We start from the raw sequence: 26,189 nt of genomic DNA, 5'->3' as shown, positions 1-26,189 counted from the left end.
AGTCTATCTACAATCACTCTATGAAATCAGGGTGCCAAGTACTGCTCTAATGTCTTTTTTCTGTAAAAGCAAGTTCTTTCATGGGGTCATGCTGCTGTAATTGGAAAACATGTGCCGTCATTAGGCTGCACAGTGGTGTGGTGCTTAGCACCGTCGCCTCACAACAAGAAGTTTGAATCTCAGCTGGGGCCTTTCTGTGTGGAGTTTGAATGTTTTCCCCTGTGTGTGTGTTTGTTCTCTCCAGGTACTCTGGCTTCTTCTCACAGTCCATAAAAATGCATGTTCGGTGACTCTAAATTGACCCTTGGAGAGTGTGAGTTATTGTTTGTGTCTTTGTTGGTCCTGTGATGAACTGGCAGCCCAACCTTTTTGCTCAATGGCAGCCGGGATTGGCTCCAGCCCCCCTTGATCCTGAATTGAATTAAGCCGGTATAGAAAATGGATGGTTGTTTTTTTTATTACTATTGTGGCACTATAGATACGCTACTCATTCCCACTAGTTAAAGGAGTGTATCAAATGTTGATTAATCCACTTTGTTTACTCCTGTTGCAGAAACCAGATTGTTCAGCTGTTTTATGGAATAACTTGGTCTATTTAAAGGGCACCTTTAAAGCTAATTTCCAGCTCTTTGTCTTTATTATGAAACAACACTAGAGTAGCTTTAAAAAACACTTATCTCATGCAACTTGTAGTGCAGCTTCTCAGTTGAGGCTGAAACAGGACATATTAGCCCCAGGCTTTTTAAGGTGCTCCTCATTAAAAGCAAACAGTCTCTAATTGGCCAACGTACAGAAGCCTGTTAAGGAGCAGCTCCTTGGGTTCATGAACACTGCTTAACACTTTCATTTGTGAAGGTTCCAAAAGCAACTTATAAAGCTACTAAAATAAGCCCATTTTTGTTCTCGATTAAAATTGGTCACTTCTCAAACGCCATCTAAGCTCAAACCTGATCTGGAACAAGAGAGTGGGAGGCACAACAGGGTGTATCATCTGGTAAATCACAAGCTGAATAGAAACAATCTATTAAACTATCTGTCAGAAGATATTTGTAAGAATGCTCTAAGTGTTGAGGAAGAGGTCTGGTGTCAGGAGCAAAGAAAAAAAGGTCAAATAGTTGCTATTAAAGTTGTTAGTAAAGTGTTATTATTCCGCTGGTAAATGCTAAATAGCTGCTCTACCATCAGTTATTTGTAAGCTGGAAAACCTGCAATACTATATGGTTGTAATATTACCTATTACATTGTTTTGTGAGAAAGTGCACATGGAGTACATTTACCAAAAGGACTGTTATTTGAGTTTGTGGGTGTGCTGTGCCTGCCTGGGGAAGATGACCATATGAGGATATCTGTGATGAGCTGAGAACATTATTCAGTACCAAGTATGTATATATCTATAGATATAGATATATCTATAGGTGTGTGTATGTGTGTTTGCTTCATTATTTAAAGCTTCACCCATGTTTTCCATGAATATCTGGCACTGTAATATTATATGGTTTACATATATAAATTAAAATAAAGAAAAGCAAAATTGCTTTCATCAATAAAATGAAACGACATTCTTTTTTTAAGATACACACATTCAGAAGAAATCTTTGGACTAGCCTGTGAGACACACATTTCAGCCTAGTGATCTGGTTTGGGGCCTTTTATGGGATTTGTTTATGCATCACACAGAATGAAGATGCATAGAGTAAAGCAAATATATGACGGTGGCTGGGAAATCACCTCCTGTTTACTACGGTGCACAATATTTACTGTCTGCAATGGCAACTGATTCCATCAACGCATGTTTGCATAAAAAATACACTTTTATTTTGTTTTTTTTTACAGAGTTAGAGATGACACTGACCATGATAAATAGGTGTCCAATGTGTGCACAATACTGAGTAAAATAGTGTTCGCTGCACAGACAATGTGAGAGTACATCACACCAGGAGAGGGGCACTATCTTGTTAGGACCACACTGTTCCCTGGTTAGTTTAATTTAGTTTGGCTTAAAAGTTAGTCGAAATGGTCAAGAGAAGAGATAGAGATAGGGAGAAAATGGACCCTACAGAGAGAAATTGAATCTTGCTGCCAAGGATCAAGATAAACAACACAGATCTGTAAACTGGACTGGATTACTGACCCTTGTCTCTGTTTAAAATCGAAGCTAATCTCAAAAGTTTTTCTGTTCTTAAAGGCTAAAAATGAATTAGTCTACGTGTGTGTTTGTGTGTACGTGAACTTAAACACACAACACACACATTTGATGTTTACAGAGCTAATAAATCATCTCTTGATGCACTGATTTTCACTTTTGTTGCTGCATGGATGTGTTACATATTGCTTGTTCTTCCATGTTTTGTCATTCTGAGCATACTGAGTTTATGTAAAATGAAATGCGCTGTAAAATTACTATTGTCTTAAGTGCACTACATTAACCAAGACTCTTCCACATTTTAAACAAAGTTTTTGACTGACTAGATTCACTTTGCACGAGTTCAAAGGTTACAAATACAGTAAAGTTCACAGACTGTGACTGTGTGTAAGATCTGCTGATTTACAAGCTGGTGTGTTGCCAAAATCTGATTCCCTGCTAAATCTGACCCATTTTTTTACCTTTTTAAGTAAGTAAACCAACCATCGCTCTTTCAAATAGATTCAGCGATGTGCTCACCTTTTACAGTTGTAGTCAGTGGAGGATATACGACGCTACATTGTTAATAAGAATTCGCTTTAATCTCAGAATTTGTTAAAAACAAATTTTTACTTGGAGTGAACAGATATGTTTATCATTCTGTCAAGTAGAAATGGACTGACAGATGATTTTAAAGACTAATCTTATAGTATATGCACAAAAACCTGATCCTGAAGGTCAGTATGAAGAGACCCTGGATATGAAACACAGGAAAGCAGGATCCTCACAGTCTAGCACATTGGCAAACCTAATTACCCAAATATCCAAAGCGACATGATGTTAAGCTCACATTCTCTGTGAATTAATGATGAGTACACAGGAGATTATTTAGGTGCAAAAAAACATATTCAGTGATAAGAAGGGGAAGATGGAATTTAGGTTTCTTTGTATGGAAGTGTGTATGTGCACACACACTTGAATCAGCAGTGAGGGGAGGGCATGAGCAGTATTAATACAACAACAGGGAAAAAGCCCACTGATGGTTGCCATGGTAAATATGGACCCCTGTCTCGTGCTAGCAGTCCACTCCTCCTCCTCTCACCCCCTCTCCTATTCCACTGTAAATGACGTCCGTTCTCTCCTTCTGTCAGTTCTACCGTCTCTGCTTGCTTCCTGCTGCCTCTTCACTTCCTCACATTCATTTTTCCTTCCTTGTTTTCACGCTCCCTCTCTACCTCCCCTCACTCCCTCCCCTCATCCTTCCTTCACGCCACAGTGACCTCCCTACAGGCTCCAGACAGGCCCTGAGAGCTGCACAGAAGAACTGACCTTCAGTGCATCATGGCAACCTGACTGGACGGCGCCTGGCACAGGAACGAGACACTGCTGCACTCATGGCCCGAAAATACAATATTCACATAGTTTATGATGCCCCATAAACAATGGAATATAACTGCTGCAGTGTGCACCATTAATCACAATAATTCTCAATTCCCTCTGGATAGCAACATTTGACAAGACCTACTGCTCACACTGCATACTTAAGTCACAGGTTTTATATGAAAGCTTGGCAATATATTCATAGTTATTGTTGTTTTTAATTCTTTTTTAATTTTTGTTGTGATATTTGTTTTCTAGATTGATATCAGAAAAGCAAACAAAGCAAGTCACTTTCATGATGTAAGAGAGGTGAAACAAAGGAAAGAATCCCAGAGCACCTTTTCTTAGCAACCTTTACACCATTGTAAGCACAGAGGTTTCCTCTGGATTTATTGTCCACTTAAATGAAGATAGAGCTACGGATGTCTTCTAATGTGGTCCTCAAAATCATCGCTATGTTGTTGTTATATATTCTTACATTTTGCTTTATTGATGGTCCCATCAAATTTTCAACCAAAAACATTGAGATATGTACCTTTATTTATCTAAATGAAGTTATAAGCATATATAATCAGAGTATATAACAGGGAATGTTTATGAGTAGAGTTATATAAGTTTAGTGTTTTTCACAAAAAAAAGAAAAGTTGAGCTTGGAATTGCGCTAAAACTCAATGATAACCATTCTGATGACTGCAGAAAGAAGGAACAAGATGAAGCATTTAACTTAATTGCTTTAATAGAGCTACTTTTGTTGCTCCCACTTAGAACTTGGAACCATATTGATCATTGGAGCATGTTAAAGCACGTGAGCTCTTGCATGTAGTAGCTGGTCTTAATATTACTGTGATATAACCGAAGAGCTCTTGTGAACCTGTTGTGTCATTACACAGACTGCATGCGAAATGGGGATGATACGACACGGCACAGTAAACTTGTCTCACGCACACATCCTGAGAACAAAGCTTACAGCCTTGAGTTTATTCACTGTGTTTTTCACACTTGCACGATAAATGATAAGAGCCGGGATGTGTTGTGAAACAGAAGCACGCAAAACATTTACGAGGCTGTGTTTGGCATGGTAAAAACAAGACCTGCTAATTCACATAGTGACATTTTTACTAATGGCCAGAAAAATGGTCTGGCTTGGCTAAATAACGTACGGGTGGTCAAATCCTTTTCAATTTTCAATTAAATCAGCGCAATTTGCCGCCACCGGAGTGGCTATAAACAACATATTGCAGCCTGTTTGTGAGCTCCCACAACACCAGCGTTATTTCACCTGCCTCTGCACAAGAGAGAGCACGCACCTGCAGAAATAACCACAGCTCAGTGGCTCGTGTGAACCCGTTGAACCGGAACGAACAATGGTGTCAGCGGTACTGGACGGGGTGTACCGGCTGACCGCTCACCTGTCAGGCTGTCGTAGCACTCGATCTCGGTGCTCTCCACGGCTCTCCGCTGCTCCTCGGTCAGCTTGGCCGCGGCTTGATTCAGCAGGTTGACCTCGGAGCCCGTGGTCCCGTCGACAACATGCACCCCTTTGAGCTGCAGCAGCGCCCGGTGGTACTTGCCTATCGCTTCCCGAAATTTCTTCTCCTTGTAGCAACGATGACCCTCCACCTTAAAGTCGATGGCTTTCTGGATCTTCACCTCCATCTCCATTTCTGCCGAGCCGGCTCGATAACCACCGCCGCCTCCTCCGTCTCCACCGGCGGCCGCTGCCAGGCTCCGGCCGCCGGTCTCAGGGTAGCTTTTTAGGCTTTTTATCGGGTGTTGTTTGGCTTCCATGTCTCTCACTGAACGCGGTTGGAACGGGCCATGGTGCTCGGACACGAAGGTGTGATTTGTCGGGGAGGACCAGAGTAGCGTGCTGTGCATAAAGGATGCGGGACGAAGAGACGGCTGGGCAGGCACCGGAGAGACGACAAGCGTCGAAAAAACAGCCAAGGAACACGTCTCCGGTTTTCAGATTGTGTTTCGAGAATGAATCTAAAGACTTCCTGTTTTTAAAAACAGACTAAGGTGATTACAGGAGCTGCAGGAAACATCCTGAATTGCTCAGCTCTCAAATCTTCCAACCGTCGAAAACACAATTCCTCGTTCTGATCCTCTTGCAGAAGGATGCTCGTGTGGATGGCAGCAAACCTCGGAGGCACGCGCAGCTTCAGCACCACAGACAGCGCACACACGACAACCCCTACCGCGCGGCATTGTGGGAAAAAAAGAAGAAGTCGTGAGGCGTTGCTGCGGTTGGGATTTTATGTGGCGAAAAACCGCAAAAACGAGTGGAAATGCTTTGACCCGATCGATTAGATATCAACATCGTTTAAACGTGAAACAAATATAAAATAAGTATTTATTTCTGTAAATATATATAACTTAATATTTGTAGCTATATGTATTAGTCTGTTAGGCAAAGATTGCGCCCTGACCAATTCCCTTATAAATTACAGGATACTCTAGTCTACAGCCTTACGAAAGATTGCAGATCACTTCAGTGCCACTGTTCGGAAGTGGACATTCCTCACACTTAACAACAAAATATATAGAAAATAAATAAAAATGTATAATGTTAGACGCAAGATGATAATTGAGGTTTTTACTCCTTTAACTCTTGTCCACTGTATAAACATCACTGTAGCCAAAGAGAAACACCTGATGACTTCAGCTGATAAGGTCTTCAAGGAGATGGAGACGGACAGCAGGAGGCTGCAGAGGCCAGGAGCAGGAAGAGGAGAGCGACATCAAGTGGACATAATGTCAATTACACCCATTTTGACATTGTGTAATGCAGCCTGCTGAAGACCACCACACCACGCAACCATATCCCTGCACACACCACACGTTATTTTTCAAAAATGGAGTGAGCTTTAAAGGGATGACACTTCATTACCTGTAGATTTATCGGCCCCTCACAGGTGTCATCAATCCACGGACGGATTTTACAACAACAGGCTCAAGGACAGAGAGGTCTAAAGGGGCCACTTTAACGCTCCAAAGACCAAGACACTTACAAAACAACAGCAAACCATGCGGATACAGCACAAAGTCTCTGTGTGTGTTTTTAAAAGGGTGCATTTAGCAGATGTTTTGTATTATTTATTATTTGAGGTGGGTTTTTTTTTTAATTGCCTCATTTAACATGTGTTGATGTTTAGAAACATGATTTTGATTTCACTCTATATACTTGTTCACCTTTTTTTGTTTTAATTTGTCAAATTTTTTGCTTGTCTTGCACCTATTAGTGGCCACTCTGTGGTCATTTTGCACCTCGTTACCGTTGTTTTTTTGTGTCTTGTTTTGTTAAATTTGGACCAAATTGTTGCAGTTTTTGTCAGTTTGGTCACCATTTGTCCAGTATCATTCTCCTTCTGTTCATGGTTGTTTTGTGTCTAATTTAAATAGCTTTTGTGTGTCTAAACAGTTAATTTTTTTTTGTAGATTCATCTGTGACACCCTACATATCATTACTCTGGAGTAAGACTACATGCCTCTGACTGACACAGGCTCCTGTAATGTTTTGACGTGTCACTTCTTTATTACACTTGTGATCAGACAGTTGCCCAAATTATAGGCGGCTTCCCTTTAAACAAGGTGATGATGCAAATGACCCGTGTTGTGTTTTTGAGATAAAAACTAATTTTTTAACAATTTCTCTGTGTCTTTGTTTGAAATATATTCTGATTTTGAAACTTTGTGACCATGGGACCAGACAAGTTTCCCCAACATTTAGGTGTGGACCTTCAAAATAAAGCAGTTATAAGAAGTGTAGCGAGATCAGTAAAAAAGAACAGAAGTATTTATCATTCCAGGAACATAATCAGATTGCCACTGAAGTTATGCTGCCACTTGAATGTTTATGGTGGTTTAACTCACAATGAGAAAAAAAACTCCACTATGTATAAGGAAACAAGTTGTATGTGACAACAGTGTCATTAATCTGAAAGTAGATGTTATTCTATCTTTTAAGGATAATGTTTGCTGGATCTGAAAGACATTTTGTTAAGATTAATTCAGATTTTTCTGAGGTTGAAAGGTGGAGTTGAAACCAGTATGATCACTGCATCATAGTATTAGCTTACTTGAGTTTTGGAAAGGCAGGAAATTTTCCTGCTTTAAGACTTTTTTTATTCCAGTTATAATTCAGTAACCAGTAAAATGATGCTGATGCTGCCACAAATATATACCGTGCCACATCCATCTTACTGATGGGGAAGTGATGGGTTAAATGACTCTGTGGAAACTGTATTATATGGATGTTACGCATCTCCAGCTGCAGTTAATGGCATCTTCCCAGGAAACATCATTACCATAATACTCCGACCGTTCAGTTAAAACCACGCAGCTGCAATGTCACTGCATGCTGAGAACATTAGAAACGGTTATTGATGAACGAGCTGCTTAATGCTCTCAGGGGAAAAGGATGTCATATGCTGATATTTACAAGAGCTGGATGGGCTGTGACGTTTCCATTTGAGAGAAAAAAAAAAAAGGCTCAGATATTTGGACCATTTTCCTTATTTAATCGTTTCTCAAGCACATTTTGTCCAAATTCAGAACATATTTCCTTAGGCTTCGTCGACAGTTTATGGTGCGTTTGTTTCTTAAAACAATAAAAACATTTCAAAATACTTACAGTGCGAAAAATTCAGGTGTGAACGACCCATCCGTGGTTTGGGTGAAGTCCCTACTGGAGATAAAGTACGGTGGCCCCATGACACCAGGCCCGTTGGCACCTGTGAGGTTCTTTACTTGGATGCATGATACTAGAACATCTACATAGAAAAATAAGCAGCAGAACAACTTCTGTTCCGAGTGAAATCAAGACTACCAAATCTGTACATTGCATTTGAAAATAGCAATATTCTACCGATCTGGCTTTCAAGTAGGAGGTTATAGAAAATGCTCCGTCTTACGGTAGAAAAACTGACAGAGGTGTGAACTGCTACCCTGCAAAGCACAGAGGAAGAGGTGAGTTGATTTTTTTAGCTTCAAGTGTTCGATGAGGTTGCGCTGTGTCACCATTTGGTTTCTTTTTTTGCTCACCAGTCAAAGGTCAAACCTTAGAAATCCTTTTATCAAACACTTTTACACAGTTCCTACTTTTAAACACCATACGGGAGGTAATTTTCAGGTCAAGGTAAAAAGAACAGAATTATTAACTATCACCTCCTGACTTGTCCTGTGCCCATCTGCTGTCTTGTGTATTTAACTTGTACATTTACTATTTACTAAAGATTCTTTTTTGAGAAATATTCAACATTCAGGCAAAGATCAACAAAATGATGACATGATTTGAATAGGAGGAGCAACACTTTCTACATCTCGACTGTATTCATCGGGGTGGAATCTCAGGAAAGGTGTGTTGGCATCAGAACACTTACATGTGAATTACCAGGAGAAATTAGAACCACCATCATGGCAGCTTGGTTGTCGTCATGCTCATACCTTATGCTCACAAATGTTGTAAAATACATACGTCTAAAATACGATCAATGGCAGATATGACTGTGACGCAATAAATAGCCTAATGGTTGAGCAACATAAAAACAGCAAGTCAAGCTCGGATATAAAACAAAAGTGACTTTTCAATGGCAGCATGATTCAAAATGTTTAAAACAGAAATAATTGTAATAATAATAATCAGCTTGAAGTTGCATTTTAACTGCTGTCCATACACCCAGTCAGAAGAAAACAAAAATAAAAACTCAAGTAAACAATTTGCAGTCCTGCACGTAACAAGAAAAGCAAAAAGGTGCTGATACAAACCCTATAAATAATGTATAGAAAGGGTATCATTTCCCGTGAGTGTGTTAGGTTCTCTTGCTGCCCAGTCTATTAAAAACACTGACAGCCTTGATGTCCATCTTGGCCCCCCCGGACTCTGCCCCTCCGGCCCCTGCCGCTCCCCCGGCGCCGGTGGTGCTGCTGCTGACGTTGGAGCTTGCAAAAGTGGATCTCTCCTGCACTCTGGATCTGGTGCTGGTCACACTGTTGTCTTGTGTGTCTGTGGGTGTTGAAGATGCAGCGGCGTTTGTGGCGGGGAGCTTGCCCAGTCTCTGTAGAACGCTAATCTTGGCAGGTGGGAGGCCATTCTGGGATGAGGTAGAGGAGGATGTGGGAGCATCAGAGTGAGGTAGTTTGAATTTGGCTCCCAGGCGCCGCAGGGTGGTAGGGGCTGCTTTTGTAGTCGGCTCTTTCTTCTGGGATGGAGGGGGTCTCTTGAGGACACCTGCATACTGGAGGACAGAGCCTTCTCCGTCACTGTCATCCTCATCACCATCATCAATGTTTGCAGCCATATTTCCTGGCTTCGGTGCATCTTCCCTTTGATTCCCTCCGTCGAGACGACTGAACACGCCAGTGGGCTGCAAAAAACATGGACTCAATATGAGCTCAAAACTCAGCTTCATCATAAACAGCAAGGTAATACTGACAGATCTCACCTTGCTGTTACTTGTTGTTGTGTCTGCCCTCGATTCAGCTCCAAGTCGTTCAAACACAGACGTTCGCTTCAAGCCTTTTTAAGGAGAAGAGCATGAAACAAGTTGTACTCCAACACTAATGTGACAGCTTGCCTGTGATATCTTTGGTCATTGTTTGGATTCATCGTTAGAAATATAAAAATAATTGGCTAGAACTATCAAAACTAGAGCTTAAAAAGCAGGTTTATTCTCAGCCTTTGTAAGCTTAGTAACCTGTTAAACTTAACACTTATCTCCTTTTTGCTGACACAAACAAGCAGTTTACAGCTGCCATTAACACTAAATCCACAACAAACAACATGCAATTAACACATTTTTTGAGAATTCAAAACAAGAATCAAACCTATCAACCACATCGCTGCAGGAAAAACACGAACGCAGCAGAGAAATGTGACGAAGAAAACCCTTGTGGATTATTTTGAAGTTCTATTGGAAATTTTCTGAAGAACAGCGTTTTTCTTGTCATGCTGTTTACGAGCTTATCGTGCTCATAATTCATAAATAAAGTGGAACTTTACAATGTGATAAATTGGTTAGTTTATGCAGAAGTAGTTTATTTTAGTCTCTTTAGCCATTTTTCCACTAACACCGAACTTTGTATCCATGTACAGCTTGTGTGTATACATAGGTTGAGAAATCATGTCTGTAAAGTGCATCCTTATGGCCAGTTTAATTAGCCGCGTACACTGTGGTGATTATAATTATCCACATGGAGCTGTTGTCTGGCATGTCGGTCTGATGAAAGCAGGTAGAAGGATCACACAGGTTAAGAGAGAACCGAATATACCTGGGCACACAGTAATATCGCTTGACTGCATGTATAGAATCTCTCGGTGAGATGGTATTGTGTGCGCATTAATGGTGAAAACAGCAGAGGCCGTCTCCAGAAGAAGCTTTTTACAGTATAAATAAAATGTGCTTTAAATCGATCCAATGCTACAATAAATAAATATAGTTTCACTCGATTTTACTAATTGTTTTACGAGTTACTCCCAACTTGACCCGCACTAACAGTATACAAACACTACAAGACCGTATTGTTGTGTATATGCAGAGTTAAGAGTATTATCCCAGTTCATGCTCAGTTACGTTTCCACTTCAATCTTTGGTATTTATCTGTGATTCATGTACGACTTTAAAAACTAAAAAGTGATCAACGAAAGTACTATTTAGTGCATTTGTCATAATTTTGTTGCTTCAAAACTTAAGCAAATTAGCAAGTTACATATCAAAAACTAGAACACAGTTGCAAAATCATGCTGAATAAGATTTTAAAGACGGGTTAAATCTGGCAGGATAAGAGGCATAAAAAAAAACAAGCAAATTCAACAGAGGGAGTGATTATTGGTGCATTACGGGAGTATTAGTAAAGATGGAAGACAGAATTACAGATTACTACGGTAAATTAATTACTGAGTTAACAGTGCAGAAGGTGAGGGTCTAACAGGCTCTGATTATCAGGACCAATCACATTCAGCTTTACCCAGAAGACATTTTGAAAACGTCTTACACTGATGAGTTTTTTTGGTGCTTAACCGGGTTAGTTCAGAGCGTTGTTTGGCGAGACCACTGGGCCAGGCCTACCTTTCTTGGTCTGCTGGGATAGGATTCGGCGTGTACGAGGCGTGGTGCCCTTTGGCATGTTGATGATGTACTTGCCTTCCATCTCAGCTGTCACACGTCGGCGCTTCACTGCTGGCAAACCGTTCCCCTCGTCAGCTGGCTGACTTACAACTGACAAAGTGGACACGTGAGGAATGAACAGAGGCTCAAGCAGAGGAGCAAACAAAGGACAGGTGGGGTGAAAAAAAAAAAAAACTCCGTCTTATCTACCTGCTTTGTTGTTCTTGTTTGCTTGTGTGTTGGACACTGTGACAGAGAGACGGTTGTCAGGTCGGCGAACTGGAGTGGCTGGCGGGGAGTCATGGCTCAAGGCGTTGGCAATCATGCGAGTAGCAGCTAAGAAAAAGAGAAAAACGTCCTTTAACGGTGCGTTTTTGGTTGTTTACCAAAAAGCTTCATAATGTTAATTTCCAAAGACAAGGGACAGGGCTAACTCTGAAAACCGTAATGTAAATTCCTTGTGTTAACACTATTGTTGATGATGACTTATTTACTGCTGACAAAGCCAAAAATTTACACTAAATTTGGAATAAAGTAAGTCCCTTTTCAAACTGAAAATAGAGCTGAAAGGTGCCAAAACTTCAAAGTGCTCAGATCTGTTCACTTCAGGTGAAAATGTTTGGATTTTTTCCAGTCGTAACAATATTGTGCCGGTAAAATTCAACATGTGAATTTGACAATTACATTAAATCATCTGGAGAAAGAACATTAAAAAGCCTTGTTTCCACCATGGAAAGGAGCATAAAAAAATTCAAAGAATTCAAAGTAAAGACGTTATAAGTGGCAACAATGACCCATTGAAACGACCTCAACACCAAGTTAACCTGGGGTCAGCTTTATCATGCATTTGACTGCTATAAGTAAATTTCAGACTCTGTAAAATGTTTTTGAGACTAATCACTGGCAACACTAGATTATAAACTAGAAAATCACTCATAACTAGATGGATAATATTCAGCCAGAAGCTGAGGAGTGTGATACTCTGAATTTCAGTGAACAATGAATCCTTGGAAAGTCCACCTGTCCAAAAATCTTTACTGGCAATAATTTGTAAGTAGATAATTTGGTTCCTCTAATTCAACATTCTCTTGTATTCAGGGCAACAGGCAGGGCCAATACATAATGGAGAACTTCATCCTTTATCACAATTAAGTGGCAACTTTGCTTTCACAAACTACATTGACCACTCAGCCTCATCAACTTGACCAAGTTCTGAATCATAGCAGATGCCGCAGACATAATGCATCATGATAAAACTGATGATTTATAGATTCCTATATGATCCACTTCTTGGTCACAATGATGCGTCACTCTACTGAAGTCATGAGATCGGGTCAATAAAATAATTTTGGAAAACCAAACAGGAAGCTATACACCAAAATTCTGTTGCTTACGAGTATTGGCGGTTCTTCTGAGCTCAGCTTGAACACTGGTCTGTCCTGAGGTGATGGCCTCAGTTGCCATTTTGCACATGTCCTGCAACAGGGAAACATGAAGAATAATAAGAATTTGCATCCTGCACTGACGTTGCTGACTGGGAGGCAGTAGCTCTAATAAATCTTTTTCTGATTACACACTGATCAGATAATTAACTAAGTACGCTTTGTCAAACACTGGAAAAAGGATCAAAAATATTTCCTTGAGAGTCGAGATACAAATGTTTATTTTTCACTTTTCACACGAATGACCTGGTGAAAAGATGTTCATTGTGCTTTTTTTTTTTTTTTTTGTGCAGCTGTTGATAGTTTTAGACCCAGAAGTTCTCCACTACACTGTTCGTGTCTGCTCAAATGAAAACGTTAACTATGCTCAAAGGTTCAAAGCACGAAGGCTGGCCTCACCTGCCTGTAGACCTGTTTGGCATGTTTAAGAATGGCAATGATGTCGCCGATGACTGTAATGCCGAGGTCCATCATGATGTCTTTACTGAGGTCCATCAACATGTTCTTCTGAATTCTGCAGTGGCACAAAGAGTCATAAAAAGAATCTCGATGAAGATTATAAGAACACGAGATGTGAAAAATTAGATCTTACCTGTGGTCCACAAAAGAAACTGCATAAGTGACAGCGAGACCGGCTGGGATCCCTGCATCCTTAAAAAACTGAATCCACTCTGAGGTGGCTGAAAGGAAAAATAAAAGGAATACTTATCATTATCTGATCACTAGAGCAAAAACCTTACCGTTTCTAATGGTCACTAACCACATGAACCACAAGCCCATAAAGCAGCTTGCTGACCCTCATTAAAAATTATCTGAAACAATGAAAAGCTGAGAACACGCTCAGAAACAGGCTGCAGTTATCAACCATTAGTTATATATGATCATATCATTTTTTGCTGTGGTTGTGGTCACATTGAAGGTGCTAAACAAAAGTACAGTTCTACAGTTTGTGATGGTTGACAGTAAATACTGTGGACTAACGTAGGAGAGCAAACCGACACCAGCCGCCAGTGGGAGACGTAAACCTGAGAGGACTGTAGAGTGCTAAGGTCTAACACATGCTGACCAGAGGTAGCTGGAGGTTATTTATACTACCAATTACGAAACATCTTGTGGCCGGAGTCACAGATACAGAATGAAGGGGGCAGAATGAACATGCCCCGTTTCAGATGAACTCTGCCACACTGACTTGAAACTCACACGGTGGTTAAATTATCGTTTGACACTCGGGGACTCAACAAGTCACAACCAGAAATAAGAGTCACGGAGGTACTGATAATGGGTATTACAGCGATATACAGTTACGGTGAAAACATTGGCTTTCGAGCGTGAATATCTGATTTGATATCTGATATACTGTATGTTTGGTGATGGCTGGCTAACGTTAGCATAGGACGAAAAGCTGGCAACTTGACCTATTCACATTTTTAACAGACCAACATCTCTGCGTACCGTTACCCGTTGTCATTCTGTTTTATCGATTAATATGATATCACATATTGAATGTATCGAGGTAAGCATACTATCTGAACCGCTTGTGTTAGCATTTTCCTAGCGTTAGCTTTAGCCCTACATCTAAAACAGCCATCATTGTTACCTAGTATAAAGGGGCAACGACATAAATCTTTTGAGAAAAGGTTTAGAATTTATGCAGCGGCCATTTCTCACAGAGGAGTACTGAAATATCTTAATTGCGGTAAAGTGCTATGGTTGGTCAGCAGGGCCTTTATGTTCTCACCTGTTGTTACGGACGCCATGTTTACGACAAACGTGTGGTGACGTCAGCATTCGCATAGCCGGCGCTTCTCTTGTCACGCAACATCCGGGGGAGCGCGAACGACACGACAACGTCGTTTACAATATTCATTTATGGCCACTAGATGGCGACATAGACTGCTCATCCACATAAAACAGGATCATGAACACACTCAGCCCTGATCACTTCAGTCTAAAAGGACCATGAATGTCCTGAAGTCTCAGACTTTTTGTTTTTAGATCTACATAAAACAGACTTGTTATTTGCTAAATGCTCTACTACATAATCTAGTTATCGTATTGCTAAAAACAGCTTTAATTAAAATTTAACTTAATTTATGTTGCACTTTTCAAGCATAAGAGCAACTTAAAGTGCTTTACAAATCAAATGACAAACTTAAAAAAATAAATAATAATAAAGAAATAAATAAGTAAAAGCATAAGCAGAGGAATTAAAGGAAAGAGAGGAAAAAAAAGGTATGAGGCTAAAAGGTCAGCTGGATGTAATTTCGGTTTTTGAAAACTGCTAACTCAAGAGGCTTTCTCTCATGGCTGGGAGCTCAAGGGATTTAACCTTTTAATCAGGCAAAACATGAGCACTTGAGATCCAGAAACCACCATTGATCAAAACTGGTTCACCCTAAGGATAACACATAGAAAGTAATTTAGTGTGTTCAGTCCAGATCATGGAGAGTTTACAGACTTGTACATTGAGGAGAGAGACTTAATGACCGCTCTACAAAGTGCATTGTACAGCACAAGTAAAGGCAATTCCTCAGGTCAAGGATTATAATTCCCACCTGCAGTTAGGGATACACACCTCCAAGGACAGTTATACATACAGAAACAGAGAACAAGCAGTGTATGAGGAATGAGGGAAACCATGTAAATATTTGAGCAGAAGTTTACACACACACACCTACAGAAATCATGTGGAGTTAGGGTTAGACCTCATTTACACATTTAAAAGCAAGACACATTCATCTTATCATATGATTTTTATTTATTTAATTCTTCACAATTTGAGAATTTGAGTGTTATTTGGTCAAACCCTCATTAAAGGAGACAGCTTACCCAGCTTTTACAGACTAGGAATTGAGAAAAAAAAAACTTTAATGTAAACTTTTAGGGTAGCAAAAAGGACCAGAAGCTGAAATCTGGGCGCAGAGAATCAGAGAACAGAGTCAGCAAAGGCAACAAAGAAAATATGTTCTACATTTTGGTCCTCTTCATAAGTAGAAACAAATGAGAATGAGGCTATAAAATATGTCCTCTTTACTTTGTAGTGAGTATCAATAAGTTATCTCAACTTATTTGCACTGGAAAAATAGACACTATTGATCTCAGAGAACCTTCACAACCATGCTATGCATTTATCTAAGCACCCTAAATGACATCTTCTTTTTAAATTCCTTTGGGCCTTTCACTTGTGTAACCTCAAATGATTTCACATCTGTCATATTTCTCATATATTCCAAAGGTGACTAAGTGCTCCCAGAAGGAAAGAACAAGAAAAAAAAGATGAAACATTGATCAGAAAAATGGACTCTAAGAAAAGCTTCCTGAAATGTTGGAGCCTTGATAGTCTCTATGAATCGTCAGTAAATGAAAAAAATATATATATTTTCCAGAATTTTTTTTTCATTAGAATTATCTCAAAATAAATCTTACTTTGAATATTCATGATAATGTTTAATACTGTAACAAAAGTTGATAAGTAAAGCAATACATCATCACACTTGACATATAGTAGCAGTCAGTCTGATTACTGCAGGATTTGCTACATTATGTTCATCCAAGAGGATTGTAAGTATTGCATTTCATAACAGGGATAATATGAAATCAGAGCTCAAATGGAAATTGTGGAAAAATAGAAACACAGCAACATTCACCTCACATAGAAAAATAGGAAAGCTCTTGTTCAGTTAATGCTATCATAACCATTGTACAGTACAGGTAGAGGCAGGCAGGCTCACTGTCTTATAACTATTAGCTCTGAATTATCTTTTACTTTCTTTTGTGTCACCCTTTCCAATTCATTTGCAAACCATTTGTGACTGCAACCTCACAGATATTTAAAGCAACTTCAGACAGTCTCAAGAAAGAAACCAAATGAAAGAATGCGTGGTGATCAGGGGCATAAGTGTGGAGTGCAGGTACAGTACAAGAGGCTTCTGAGATCCGTTTGTCACACTTAAAAATGTAGCAGGCAGTTATATTAAACTATGGTCAAATCACAAGTGATCACAGAGCTATTAAAGCTTTTACTGCTGGGGATTCACTGTTATTGGCCTCCATTTGGAATAAAACATCCTGTTGAGTTAAGCCACGTTTTCATTTGCTCAAAGCCTCAGTTAAAAAGGTGTGTTTGCAACCTTCCACCATTCAATATTTTACTGCCTCATCGTCACAATCTATATAAGTAGCACCACAAAAACCTATATACATGAGAACTATTGAATATATTTTATGCTTATTCTGACACCAGAACATAATTTCATCACATTTGCATTTGAAGGAAGTCAACAGGCATTTGCAACATCTGTACAAACACACTCCATATTCAACGTTGGAAAAAAAAAAGAGGTCTGGCAATTCTCTGACGACCGAGAGCCACGTTGGAACAAATATTCATACCATTAATCTAGTCATTGTTTTGAATGAACGTGTTTATTCGATGAAAATAAAGCTTCCCATTCAGCAAATACAATCACAGGATTTTTTCTGATATTTCAGACAACACATATTCTTGAGTACAAGAATGAATAGAATGTAACTCTGTAGCGTCCATTCGTCAAAGCTGAAATGTTAGTTCTCCATCGAACACACATTTCTGTAAATATGTTAAGTGATATGCTCATAACGGACAGATACTGCATATGAAACTTTGCTCTGGGAATTAAACAGGTTAGTCATGTTGTTGTCTGAACATATTTAATATTTCAATTGACATTCAATCACACTTTATATATATTTTTTTCTGTTTATTTGCTTCACGCTAAGGGTTAAGTGGCATTAAGGTGTCAGTAGCTTTGGGACAGACCTCACTGAGAAAGAAAACAAAGGTGTTACCACAACCTTCTAACATCATTGTTATAAACACACATTAAATGTATCTTGGATAGTGCTTTATATAAAACATAAATACACATTGACAGAGGCAGTAACATCGTGCTTCATGTTTAGGACAGGGCAGTATTTTAAATCTATTATATAGTCTCTCTTTTTTTTGTTCCTTTAGAAAAATATTCATTTTAACATTTTACCTTGTTCTTCATAGACAAAAATATCCCATTTAGATCTGCAGACATTCGTACTTTACAATCATGGCACATACACTAATACATATACAGTACATGTTACCTATGTAGATGTATATGTATATAGACGTATAATAAGAATTTTTTGTAGTGCACAACATGCCTCCAAAGTTGCCAAATGAAAATACAATAAAATAATAAAACAGCAGTTACAAAGCAATAATAATAGTAACATGTATGAGAAAATACTCTGATTAAATCAACAAAATAAAATAATTAAAAAAAACAAGACTCAGCAACAGTACAAGAGAAAGCAGGGGTCAATGCAAAACAATGTAACACACAAACAAACATAAACATTAAAATATATAACAGTTCTCACTCAAACATACAGGAGAAACAAATTTTACTAATTCACAGGCGAAGAAAGGACGCTCACTCCACACATCAGCCCGCATGTTCTCCCCTTCTTGTTTCCAGGTCTTGCTTTGTGGTCGCTCGCCACATCAACCTCAATAAAGAAAGAAATAAACGGGCCAGCTGCCTCAGAGTGGACACACTCACAATAAACGCACCCCCACCTCATCTCCGCTCAGAGAACAGGGGGGGCACAGAGACCACTGAGCCCAATGTTTAGAGGTTGTCTGAATCCCTGTGATTAAAAGGGAATAAAATCCCTCCTCTACATAAAGGCATCGGTTCACATCTGGTAGATTCTGAGCAAAACTCGGAGCTGGTGTGCTGCAACAAAACGTCTGTCTCTTCAGTTCAGATTCTTGAAAGCAACGATGAGAATATACGTTTGTAGGCCCTGGGTGATGAGGCTCTGTGAAGGTGCTCTTCTAAGGTCATCATTCCACACAACTGGCAATAGCAGAAGTGTTTTTCCTGTCTTTTTTTTGTCTTTTTTTTGCTTGTGTTTAACATTTGGCTCTTTTATCAACTTTTGATGAATGGATGGATGGATGGATGGATGGATGGATGAATGGATGGATGGATGGCTAGGATGAGATTCATCCTCTATCCATTCTCTGTTTGAGTCTGTACTTAATTTCTCCCCAGCCTATCAAGAGATGTGTCTAATCTTTTTTGTGTGAACATGAAAAATGGCTCAGCAGAAGACAGTGGCATCCATCTTGCATTGTGTGTTCATCGGTTATGCTTCTGTGTGCGTGCTAAAAGTATGTAGCTGCTGTTCATTTTAAGTATCTGAGCAATGACCTCCAAGAAAAGGTCCTTCCTTTTGGGTATGTTGCATCCAAATCCTTGAATGACAGGGTGCAAAAGGGTATGTTAGTTGTGCCGGCTTTCACTCAAGGTCCCAAGGGCTCTCGGGGGTCTTCGGGCTCTCGGGGGTCGAAGACTTCAAAGAGAGGGAGAAATAGAGAGACAGAAGAGGAGAAAACAGAGATGGGTAGAGATGGGTCGCATGGCAGGTAGGCAGACGGCAGAGGAATTTTTTTTAAAAAAACAAGAGAAGTAAGCACAAGATTTAGAGGAGGCTGTGATATTCAGATCCTCAACTTGCCAAGTCCAAGCAGCAAATGAAGAAGCAGACGGAAGCCGAGCAGATGAAGAGATGAACAGATCAGCAGTCTGCCTTTCTCAAGAAAAGACCCTGAACAAATTGTCCTCCATCGCTATTTCAGATTTGCACAAATACATTCTACAAGAGGAAGAGGGGAGAACAGGATGGAAAAGGATGAGAGCAAGAGCACTAGCAGAGGGGCCACCGGCAGAGGGAACAAGGTGGGGGCATTGGTGCTTGTTGGGCTGTAACATGAGCATGTTGAATTTCACTCAATGAGAGTATTGGAATAAAAGAATTCATTGTGAATTAATTAATTGATTCAGGGCACTTAGGATTGGCAACATGGACTTTTGTTACTCAGTTTGTGATTCACTTATCATGCCCTGTTGCAAGTATTCTTCTCAATACAAAACAAAAGATGTCATAATCGTATTAGCTCAATGTTTGAAGTTAGGTCAAATGTGCAACTCGTCCTATGGCTCTTAATTGGAATGCATTAAAGAAGGTGCAAACTTTAACTCAATCAGGTTAGAATATTTTTTTTCCTCAGAGAGTGAGACTGATTGGCATTGTGCGCGAACAGGTCTCAGGCTCTACTTCAAGCGAGCATCGTGTGTGTGCATGTTAACGTGTGTGCATGTGTCTGTCGGTCTATCAGAGCGCCAGCAGCGAAGGCGAGTTCAGGGAATCAGATGACTGCTCGCTACTGCTGTTCCGCTGGTTGGCACTGACCCCGCAGGCTCCCTCTGGGTAGGTGAACACAAATGAAGATGTGTATGAGGTGTTGTAGCTGCCAATGGCTGCACCGTCATGGTTAACACCACCACCACTGTCACTGGCCATAAGGCATGGCCCACCAGCTGCTGGCTCGCTTGAGCCATAGAAAGAACTAGAAAACTCTACCTCCTGCATTATTCCTGGCTGAGGCTGCTGCTGGACTTGCTGCTGCTGCTGAACCGGAGGCTGGGGCTGTGTGGAGGCCGGATGGGCTGTGTAGGCAGGAGGCAGATAGAAAGAGTCCTCTTTCACAGTCAAGCCCACAATGGAGACAGGAGGCTGTAAGGTCTGGGGAGGGAGCTGGGGCTGCACTAGGGGGAGCTGCACCGAGCCCTGCTGAGGCTGGTCCTGGTATGAGATTTTACAACTTGGCTGGTGGGCCACCAGAACAAACTCCAGACGCTCTTTCTCCTTCTGCAGCTCTGAGATCTCTGCCTCTAGCTCAGCCTTCTCCTCCTCCAGTATGTCAGTCTCCTGTGAGTAGTTACAGAGAATTAAAGAATTATGAGGAAGGGGAGGGCGAAACAAAACAAAGGTTGATGAAATGTGAGAGGAGATATACAGTGAGGTAGAGAATATGAGTGATAGCGACATCAAACTTCTGTTTAAGTGTGTATGTGGGAAATGCTTTCCTCCCCTGCAGGTAATGTGTAAGGTGCCTCACAGGGAGCTTCTTAATTAAACTATAAATACTGCAGGTAGTCTGTCTTGAGAACCATAATTATCTTTACAACAGCTAAACACCCCATTACCATAACCATATCTCCTGTACACTTCACACGTGCAGACATTTATCAACATACTCTACAATGCAATGGGAGGTTACATGAAGTATGTAATTATGATCATTGCTCATTCTGGCAGCTAAAACAGAGCAGAACTCACCGACTGCAGTCTGTCTGTGAGTTCTCGTCTGCGGTTTCTGCATTTGGCAGCAGCCAGCTTGTTTCTCTCTCGACGAACGCGCCTCTTTTCCTCCTCCTCAGGTGTTAGCTATAATGAAGAAAAACATCAATTAGGAGAAAAGTTCTGCTTTTGCTCTTGAAGATGTAGGCACATTGTCCAAGCACAATGACACGGGCAGTCAGGATGACGGCACTGTCTGTCTTGAGACTTGCCTTTTTTCTTCTTTAAAAACTTTCCTCATACTTCAGCCACAAAGTTTTTTGTCTTGCTGAAGAATAAATTTGCTTCACTACAAGTACAACCCTCTCAACTGACTTGTCTTTTCCCTGTATCATAGGTTTGTGCATATCAGAGTGATCTTTAATGGATAGAGAGGAACCCTTTCATTTATTTCCCGTACCCCTGAAAGTGATCTTGACCAGACAGTGAACAATACTTGGATTAATGGCTTTTAGCTCCGACTACATGTGTAATAGTGCAGGGTCAACAAACAAACCACTCAAGCACACAAACTTACGAACACACCAACATCTCCATCTTCACTCACAGACTCGTCTCGTGTACGGCGGCTACGGGGTCTGGACTGGCGGATGGGGCCGGGTGCTGGCCCGGGAGTTTCCGAGCTCGGAGGGGTGAATCCAGACCCTGAAGAATAACTGGGGCCTGGCATGTCATATGGGTCCATGAGTGAGACTGGCTGGGTCGTGGTTGTGGTTCCAGTGGAGCTACTCTGTCCACAGGCCTGTGAGGAGATTAGGGTTGGTTGTACCATCCACTGCAGGTCCTGGCTGGTGGTTATGGCGGTGACGGTGGGCACGAATGAACCGGGCATCTCACCTCCAACACTTGTCACTGGCCCACTTCCCACAATGCTCAAGCCAGCGCCTGCTGACACACACTCCTGAACAGGAGATATAATGGTTAGATTTCACAGAGCATAAAGCCACTACATGAGTTATTAAATATGCACTGAGATAAAAATAACAGGACAAACAACCTTGCTTCAGTGATTTGTAACATATAATAAAACTGTAGCCAAATCAACCCAACAGAGGGGTAAATGTTATTTCTAGAGATGAGTGCAGCTATTTAGGGTAAATTTTTCCAAAAAGCTGGTGTTTAAATGCAGTGATAATGAAGACCTGTTTTCAATTATAGCAATAAAATGCCTGGAATCATACAGATATGAAACGTGACAAATATGTGGGGGGTTTTTTTAGATTAAAAATATCCTCAATGTTTTCAATTATTTTCAAACTTTTATTAAGATTAATAACCCAATGGAAGTGCAGGAATATATTGAAGATAAGGTGAAGAAGAGGGGAAACCAACTTATTTGACTAACGAGAGGAAAAAAATGGAAATATTACAAACGGAGAATTAAGAGTAAAGGAAAAATGCGGTGGGTTATAGGTTGGATATAAAGATTGAATTTTCCAGTTTTTAATTTGTATTTCTTGCTGTGCCACAACGTTTCCTAAGTGTCACTTTATGGGTCTAAAAATGCACATGGAAAGATGAGACCTGTCCCTTGTCCTTTTCGGTTTATTTTAGACTATAGGAGGAGTACTGACTGTTTTTAATATTCATTTAAAAGCGTGAGAAGACATTGGAGCAGGCGGCTCTGAGAGCGGCCGGCTTAACCAATCATGTTTCTCTCAGAGCGTCTCCCCCCTCCTTCTTCCTACTTCCCCGTCACACCCCCGGTGTTCCCCTTGGCAACGCGACGTAGCGCTCCAAAATAGAACATGCATTTACGTCACGGCGAGGCCTTTGAGAGGAGCGCGGAGAGTGTGGAAGGAGAGAAGCGGTCAGAGGCGGCGCTTCGGCGCTTACGTAGGAGAGTTCCAGGACTCTGTCTTCCGCTCTGCGGCGTGCCGTACGGAGCACGTTGTCAAAGCCGCTGCGGAGCTTCCACCAGCGGCACATCACTGGTAAATTTATCCTACCAGACTGTTACTGTCTGTGTGCAGGGACACAGCAGCATGCCCGCGCTTCAGGCCACATTGGGCTCAAATAAAGATAGAAATAGAAATACAAAAATACTTTATTTTAGATAAAAGTAGCCTACGTTACTTTCTCGAGTTTAGTTGACTAAGTTGCAAAAGCAAATGTTCTAAATCTGGTCAGACCTGCTGCTCTTAAACAGCATTAGCCTACTAAACAAAATAAACAAACATTAATTTAAACCTAACTTGTCTCAATTCTTCAACCGCGTTTTTTGTTGTTGTTGTTGTTTTGTTTTTTTTTGTAACAAGCACAAACATACGAACCAATAAAACTCGAACTTACCTGCGGAGCACTGGTGGTGGGCGGGCTCCCAAAGGAGTCCACGGATGAAAGATACTGGGACTCAATGGATGGAGATGAGCTTCCGAGGGATCCGCTGTCAGGGTCACCGGGGAACCCTTGGTACATCTCCCCGCAGGGACCGACAGAGAACGTGACACCTGCAGTTACCAGAGAGCGCGCGATGTCACCTGCAGCTGCAGGGCAGCGGCACGCACAAGAAGGTTACTAAATCAGAGGTATTGTGGGGAGAAAATTACTGATGTTATCGGCCAGCCAATTAACCAAAACCAACTCGCTGCTTCTATAGGCTATATGCATTTCTCTGTCGGGACAAACGGTGCGAAACCCCACGGCGTGGCAAACTGTCTTTGTAAAAGAATTGACCATGAAGACTATGGCTAAAGTGAGATGGTTTGTTAAAAACAATCGTTTCGTGAACGCAGTACTAACAGAAGAAACATGTCTCGCAGCATCTCCTGTTAGGCAGTCAGATACGCAGCGGTGGACAGATGTTTCACCTACTTTTAAATCCGAGATTTTATTTTCTATTTTCCTCCAAGGAAGCAAATATTCATTTAAAGCACGGTAGCCTACTCTGTACACTGCCCGCGTAAAGTTAGTGTTGTCTTACCGTGTCCCGGCTTTTTGTTATGCCCCGGTGAGATGGTCTTGGTTTCTTTCCAAAAAAGTTGCATTAAGAAGCTTAATCCAGTATCCTGCGCTTAAGGTATATTGCCAATGTGCTCCAGCTCAATTCTCGCGGAAGTCCTCTCGTTTTGCTGTAAATCCTCGCACTGCTCTCTGTTATCCGCTCTCCAAACGTGCGATTATAGATCCATAAAGTCCGTTAACGGAACGCCGGAGGACGTTGACTCGTGAAAGGTGACTGTGCACGGCAGCAGATCTTGTCTTATGAATGAAGCCATCCTCCTAGAGTAGACATTTCTAGCGTTGAAGTCCCGCCTCGGAGTTCCGCTGACGTACATGACCATATTTGTTCGCAATGTTGTGTTTGGTATCCTTGGTGACGTTGAGGGATTCCCTCTTCCACTAAAAGGGACCAGAAGCTTACCTCGCCGACGGATAATAATAATAGACTTTTTTCTCTCTCTCTCTTTTTTAAATATCACAGGCAGAGATATTTCTCACCGTCTGACAATGTCAGAGAGGAAATTTTAAGAAACTTAAGAGAGATAAATACGGAAAATATCTATTTAGGACTTCATATGCGTATGCCATTGGAACATTTTTAGGTCATGGCTATAAGATGAGTGTGTTGTTTGGTTTGTTTGTTTAGGCCTATTTGATATTAAAGCTTCTCTGGCCATATGCATTATGGAATAGATTATGCGACTGTTGGTGGATCTAAACACATTAGAAAGCCACAATAGCTGTAGTTTGAAAAAGACCAGAGGATGGACAATGGTTTATTTATGTCAGAACTCTCTTGTTCTCTTGGGTGGAATCCCGTAGGCATGAAAGGGAAATCCTGCTGAAAAATTTCTCAGGACACGCCCTCGGGACTAGTTCGTGAGCTTAATGACTAATGAGAGGAAAGCCTCCTTTACATGTGCATGAACACACCCTAGACTTGAAATCAGGTAGCCTACTATTCCACGTACGGATTAACTGCAGGTTGAGAAATGCCTTGAAACTAGGCTTTACTAATCTTTTATGGATTTTAGTGTGGGCAAGACTCTGAAGATCAACAACAGTCTCATTCACATCCTTTCCCCCCCACAAAAACATTAACCGATGAGCATGAGTTGTACTGACATGGACAGTGGGCAGCAATGACGGAAATCGACGCCTGTCATTGCAAACATCGCCTGGCTAGCAGAATGTGATTCATTTTTAAAACCTACATGCAGAGACCAGTGGGAATGTGGCAGGTGGGAGGTTGGCTTTGCTTGGGGAATTGCTCCGCGGGCTAAATGCGGGGAAGAAATAGGTGGCAATTTATGAATGAAAATCTGAAACAAGACCTACGTTGCTGGTTGTGATGTCAAACAATGTCACGGGGCGGGTATGCTGCTGTGAAAGGGCTACAGCTACAGCTGATGTGTGAACAGGCGTGAGCAAAGAGGGAAGAGTTGGGGATAACAAGTTATTAGTCAGAGCTGCAACAACGTCAGAGACGAGAATTTACGGAGGACGCTGTGTCCCATTCGGGCTGCCGTTGCCGGTGCTGTGCGGCTCAACCGGGATGACTAACTCCATCGATGTAAGTTGTTCATAGGGAAATTTTAAGTAATAGCCGATAACGCACACCAACAGCCCACACGGTAATAGCATAATTGAATGAGAAGAGGACACGAAACCGCAGCGATAAGGACTGAGTAAGAACGCTATTTTAATTTCAGCAAGATGCTCATAACCTACAATAGTATAGCCTATATAATCATTTTATACAATCGTCTTCACAACGACAAAAATACTCTTTTTCTCGTAATGTGGCTTAGATTTTTTTTAAACGTGTTATCATTTAAATGTTGAAAGGAAAAGCGTAACTTGTGCTAAAACAAATGGCATGTGAGATCCACCGGGTTGCTGCATGTGTATAGCGTTCTGTCGCCATGGATACGCCGTTGTCTCTGACGCAAGGACGTATAAATT

At 41.0% G+C, this 26,189-nt stretch overlaps 3 protein-coding genes across 7 annotated transcripts in view; all 3 read right to left on the bottom strand.

The window, feature by feature from the left end:
• The window catches only part of ttc9b (tetratricopeptide repeat domain 9B), a 29,895-nt gene extending 24,206 nt beyond the window's left edge, over positions 1 to 5,689 (bottom strand). Inside the window, exon 1 of the mRNA XM_075473387.1 lies at positions 4,912 to 5,689. Coding sequence (XP_075329502.1) covers positions 4,912 to 5,380 — 469 coding nt within the window. The 5' untranslated portion in view covers positions 5,381 to 5,689. The remainder of the gene's footprint in view (positions 1 to 4,911) is intronic.
• A 2,323-nt stretch (positions 5,690 to 8,012) lies between these two features.
• c9h19orf47 (chromosome 9 C19orf47 homolog) lies at positions 8,013 to 14,848 on the bottom strand. 2 transcript variants are annotated; one of them, XM_075473384.1, is made up of 8 exons: positions 14,791 to 14,848; positions 13,645 to 13,732; positions 13,452 to 13,566; positions 13,005 to 13,086; positions 11,821 to 11,946; positions 11,572 to 11,721; positions 9,949 to 10,022; positions 8,013 to 9,870 (listed from the first exon to the last, which is right to left on the bottom strand). In XM_075473384.1, exons 1-8 carry the CDS (start codon positions 14,807 to 14,809, stop codon positions 9,316 to 9,318), a joined length of 1,209 nt encoding a protein of 402 aa, XP_075329499.1. In that variant the 5' UTR covers positions 14,810 to 14,848; the 3' UTR covers positions 8,013 to 9,315. The 2 variants fall into 2 exon arrangements, with proteins under 2 accessions (XP_075329499.1, XP_075329501.1); XM_075473386.1 differs by having other exon boundaries at positions 11,647 to 11,721.
• A 999-nt stretch (positions 14,849 to 15,847) lies between these two features.
• On the bottom strand, positions 15,848 to 24,485 carry fosb (FBJ murine osteosarcoma viral oncogene homolog B). 4 transcript variants are annotated; one of them, XM_075473382.1, is made up of 6 exons: positions 24,205 to 24,485; positions 23,574 to 23,767; positions 21,799 to 22,182; positions 21,261 to 21,368; positions 20,502 to 20,849; positions 15,848 to 20,344 (listed from the first exon to the last, which is right to left on the bottom strand). In XM_075473382.1, the coding sequence occupies exons 1-6, from the start codon at positions 24,266 to 24,268 to the stop codon at positions 20,279 to 20,281; spliced, it is 1,164 nt and encodes a 387-aa protein (XP_075329497.1). In that variant the 5' UTR covers positions 24,269 to 24,485; the 3' UTR covers positions 15,848 to 20,278. The 4 variants fall into 4 exon arrangements, with proteins under 4 accessions (XP_075329497.1, XP_075329498.1, XP_075329495.1 ...); XM_075473383.1 differs by having other exon boundaries at positions 15,848 to 19,430; XM_075473380.1 differs by having other exon boundaries at positions 15,848 to 20,849.
• Between the last annotated feature and the right edge of the window lie 1,704 nt (positions 24,486 to 26,189).

Source organism: Odontesthes bonariensis, chromosome 9, assembly GCF_027942865.1.
Source record: "Odontesthes bonariensis isolate fOdoBon6 chromosome 9, fOdoBon6.hap1, whole genome shotgun sequence".
Taxonomy (NCBI): domain Eukaryota; kingdom Metazoa; phylum Chordata; class Actinopteri; order Atheriniformes; family Atherinopsidae; genus Odontesthes; species Odontesthes bonariensis.
This window is presented reverse-complemented; position numbering and strand designations above follow the sequence as displayed.

Coding starts and splice junctions, on each gene's coding strand:
- c9h19orf47 (XM_075473384.1), bottom strand. Junction 13,087..13,451: donor CCAAACAGGTCTACAGGCAG/GTGAGGCCAGCC, acceptor TCCCTGTTGCAG/GACATGTGCAAAATGGCAAC. Junction 11,722..11,820: donor AAACAAGAACAACAAAGCAG/GTAGATAAGACG, acceptor CCACTTTGTCAG/TTGTAAGTCAGCCAGCTGAC.
- fosb (XM_075473380.1), bottom strand. CDS start 24,268: ATGCAACTTTTTTGGAAAGAAACCAAGACCATCTCACCGGGGCATAAC. Junction 22,183..23,573: donor CCACCACCAGTGCTCCGCAG/GTAAGTTCGAGT, acceptor TCTCCTGTTCAG/GAGTGTGTGTCAGCAGGCGC. Junction 20,850..21,260: donor TCACAGACAGACTGCAGTCG/GTGAGTTCTGCT, acceptor AACTACTCACAG/GAGACTGACATACTGGAGGA.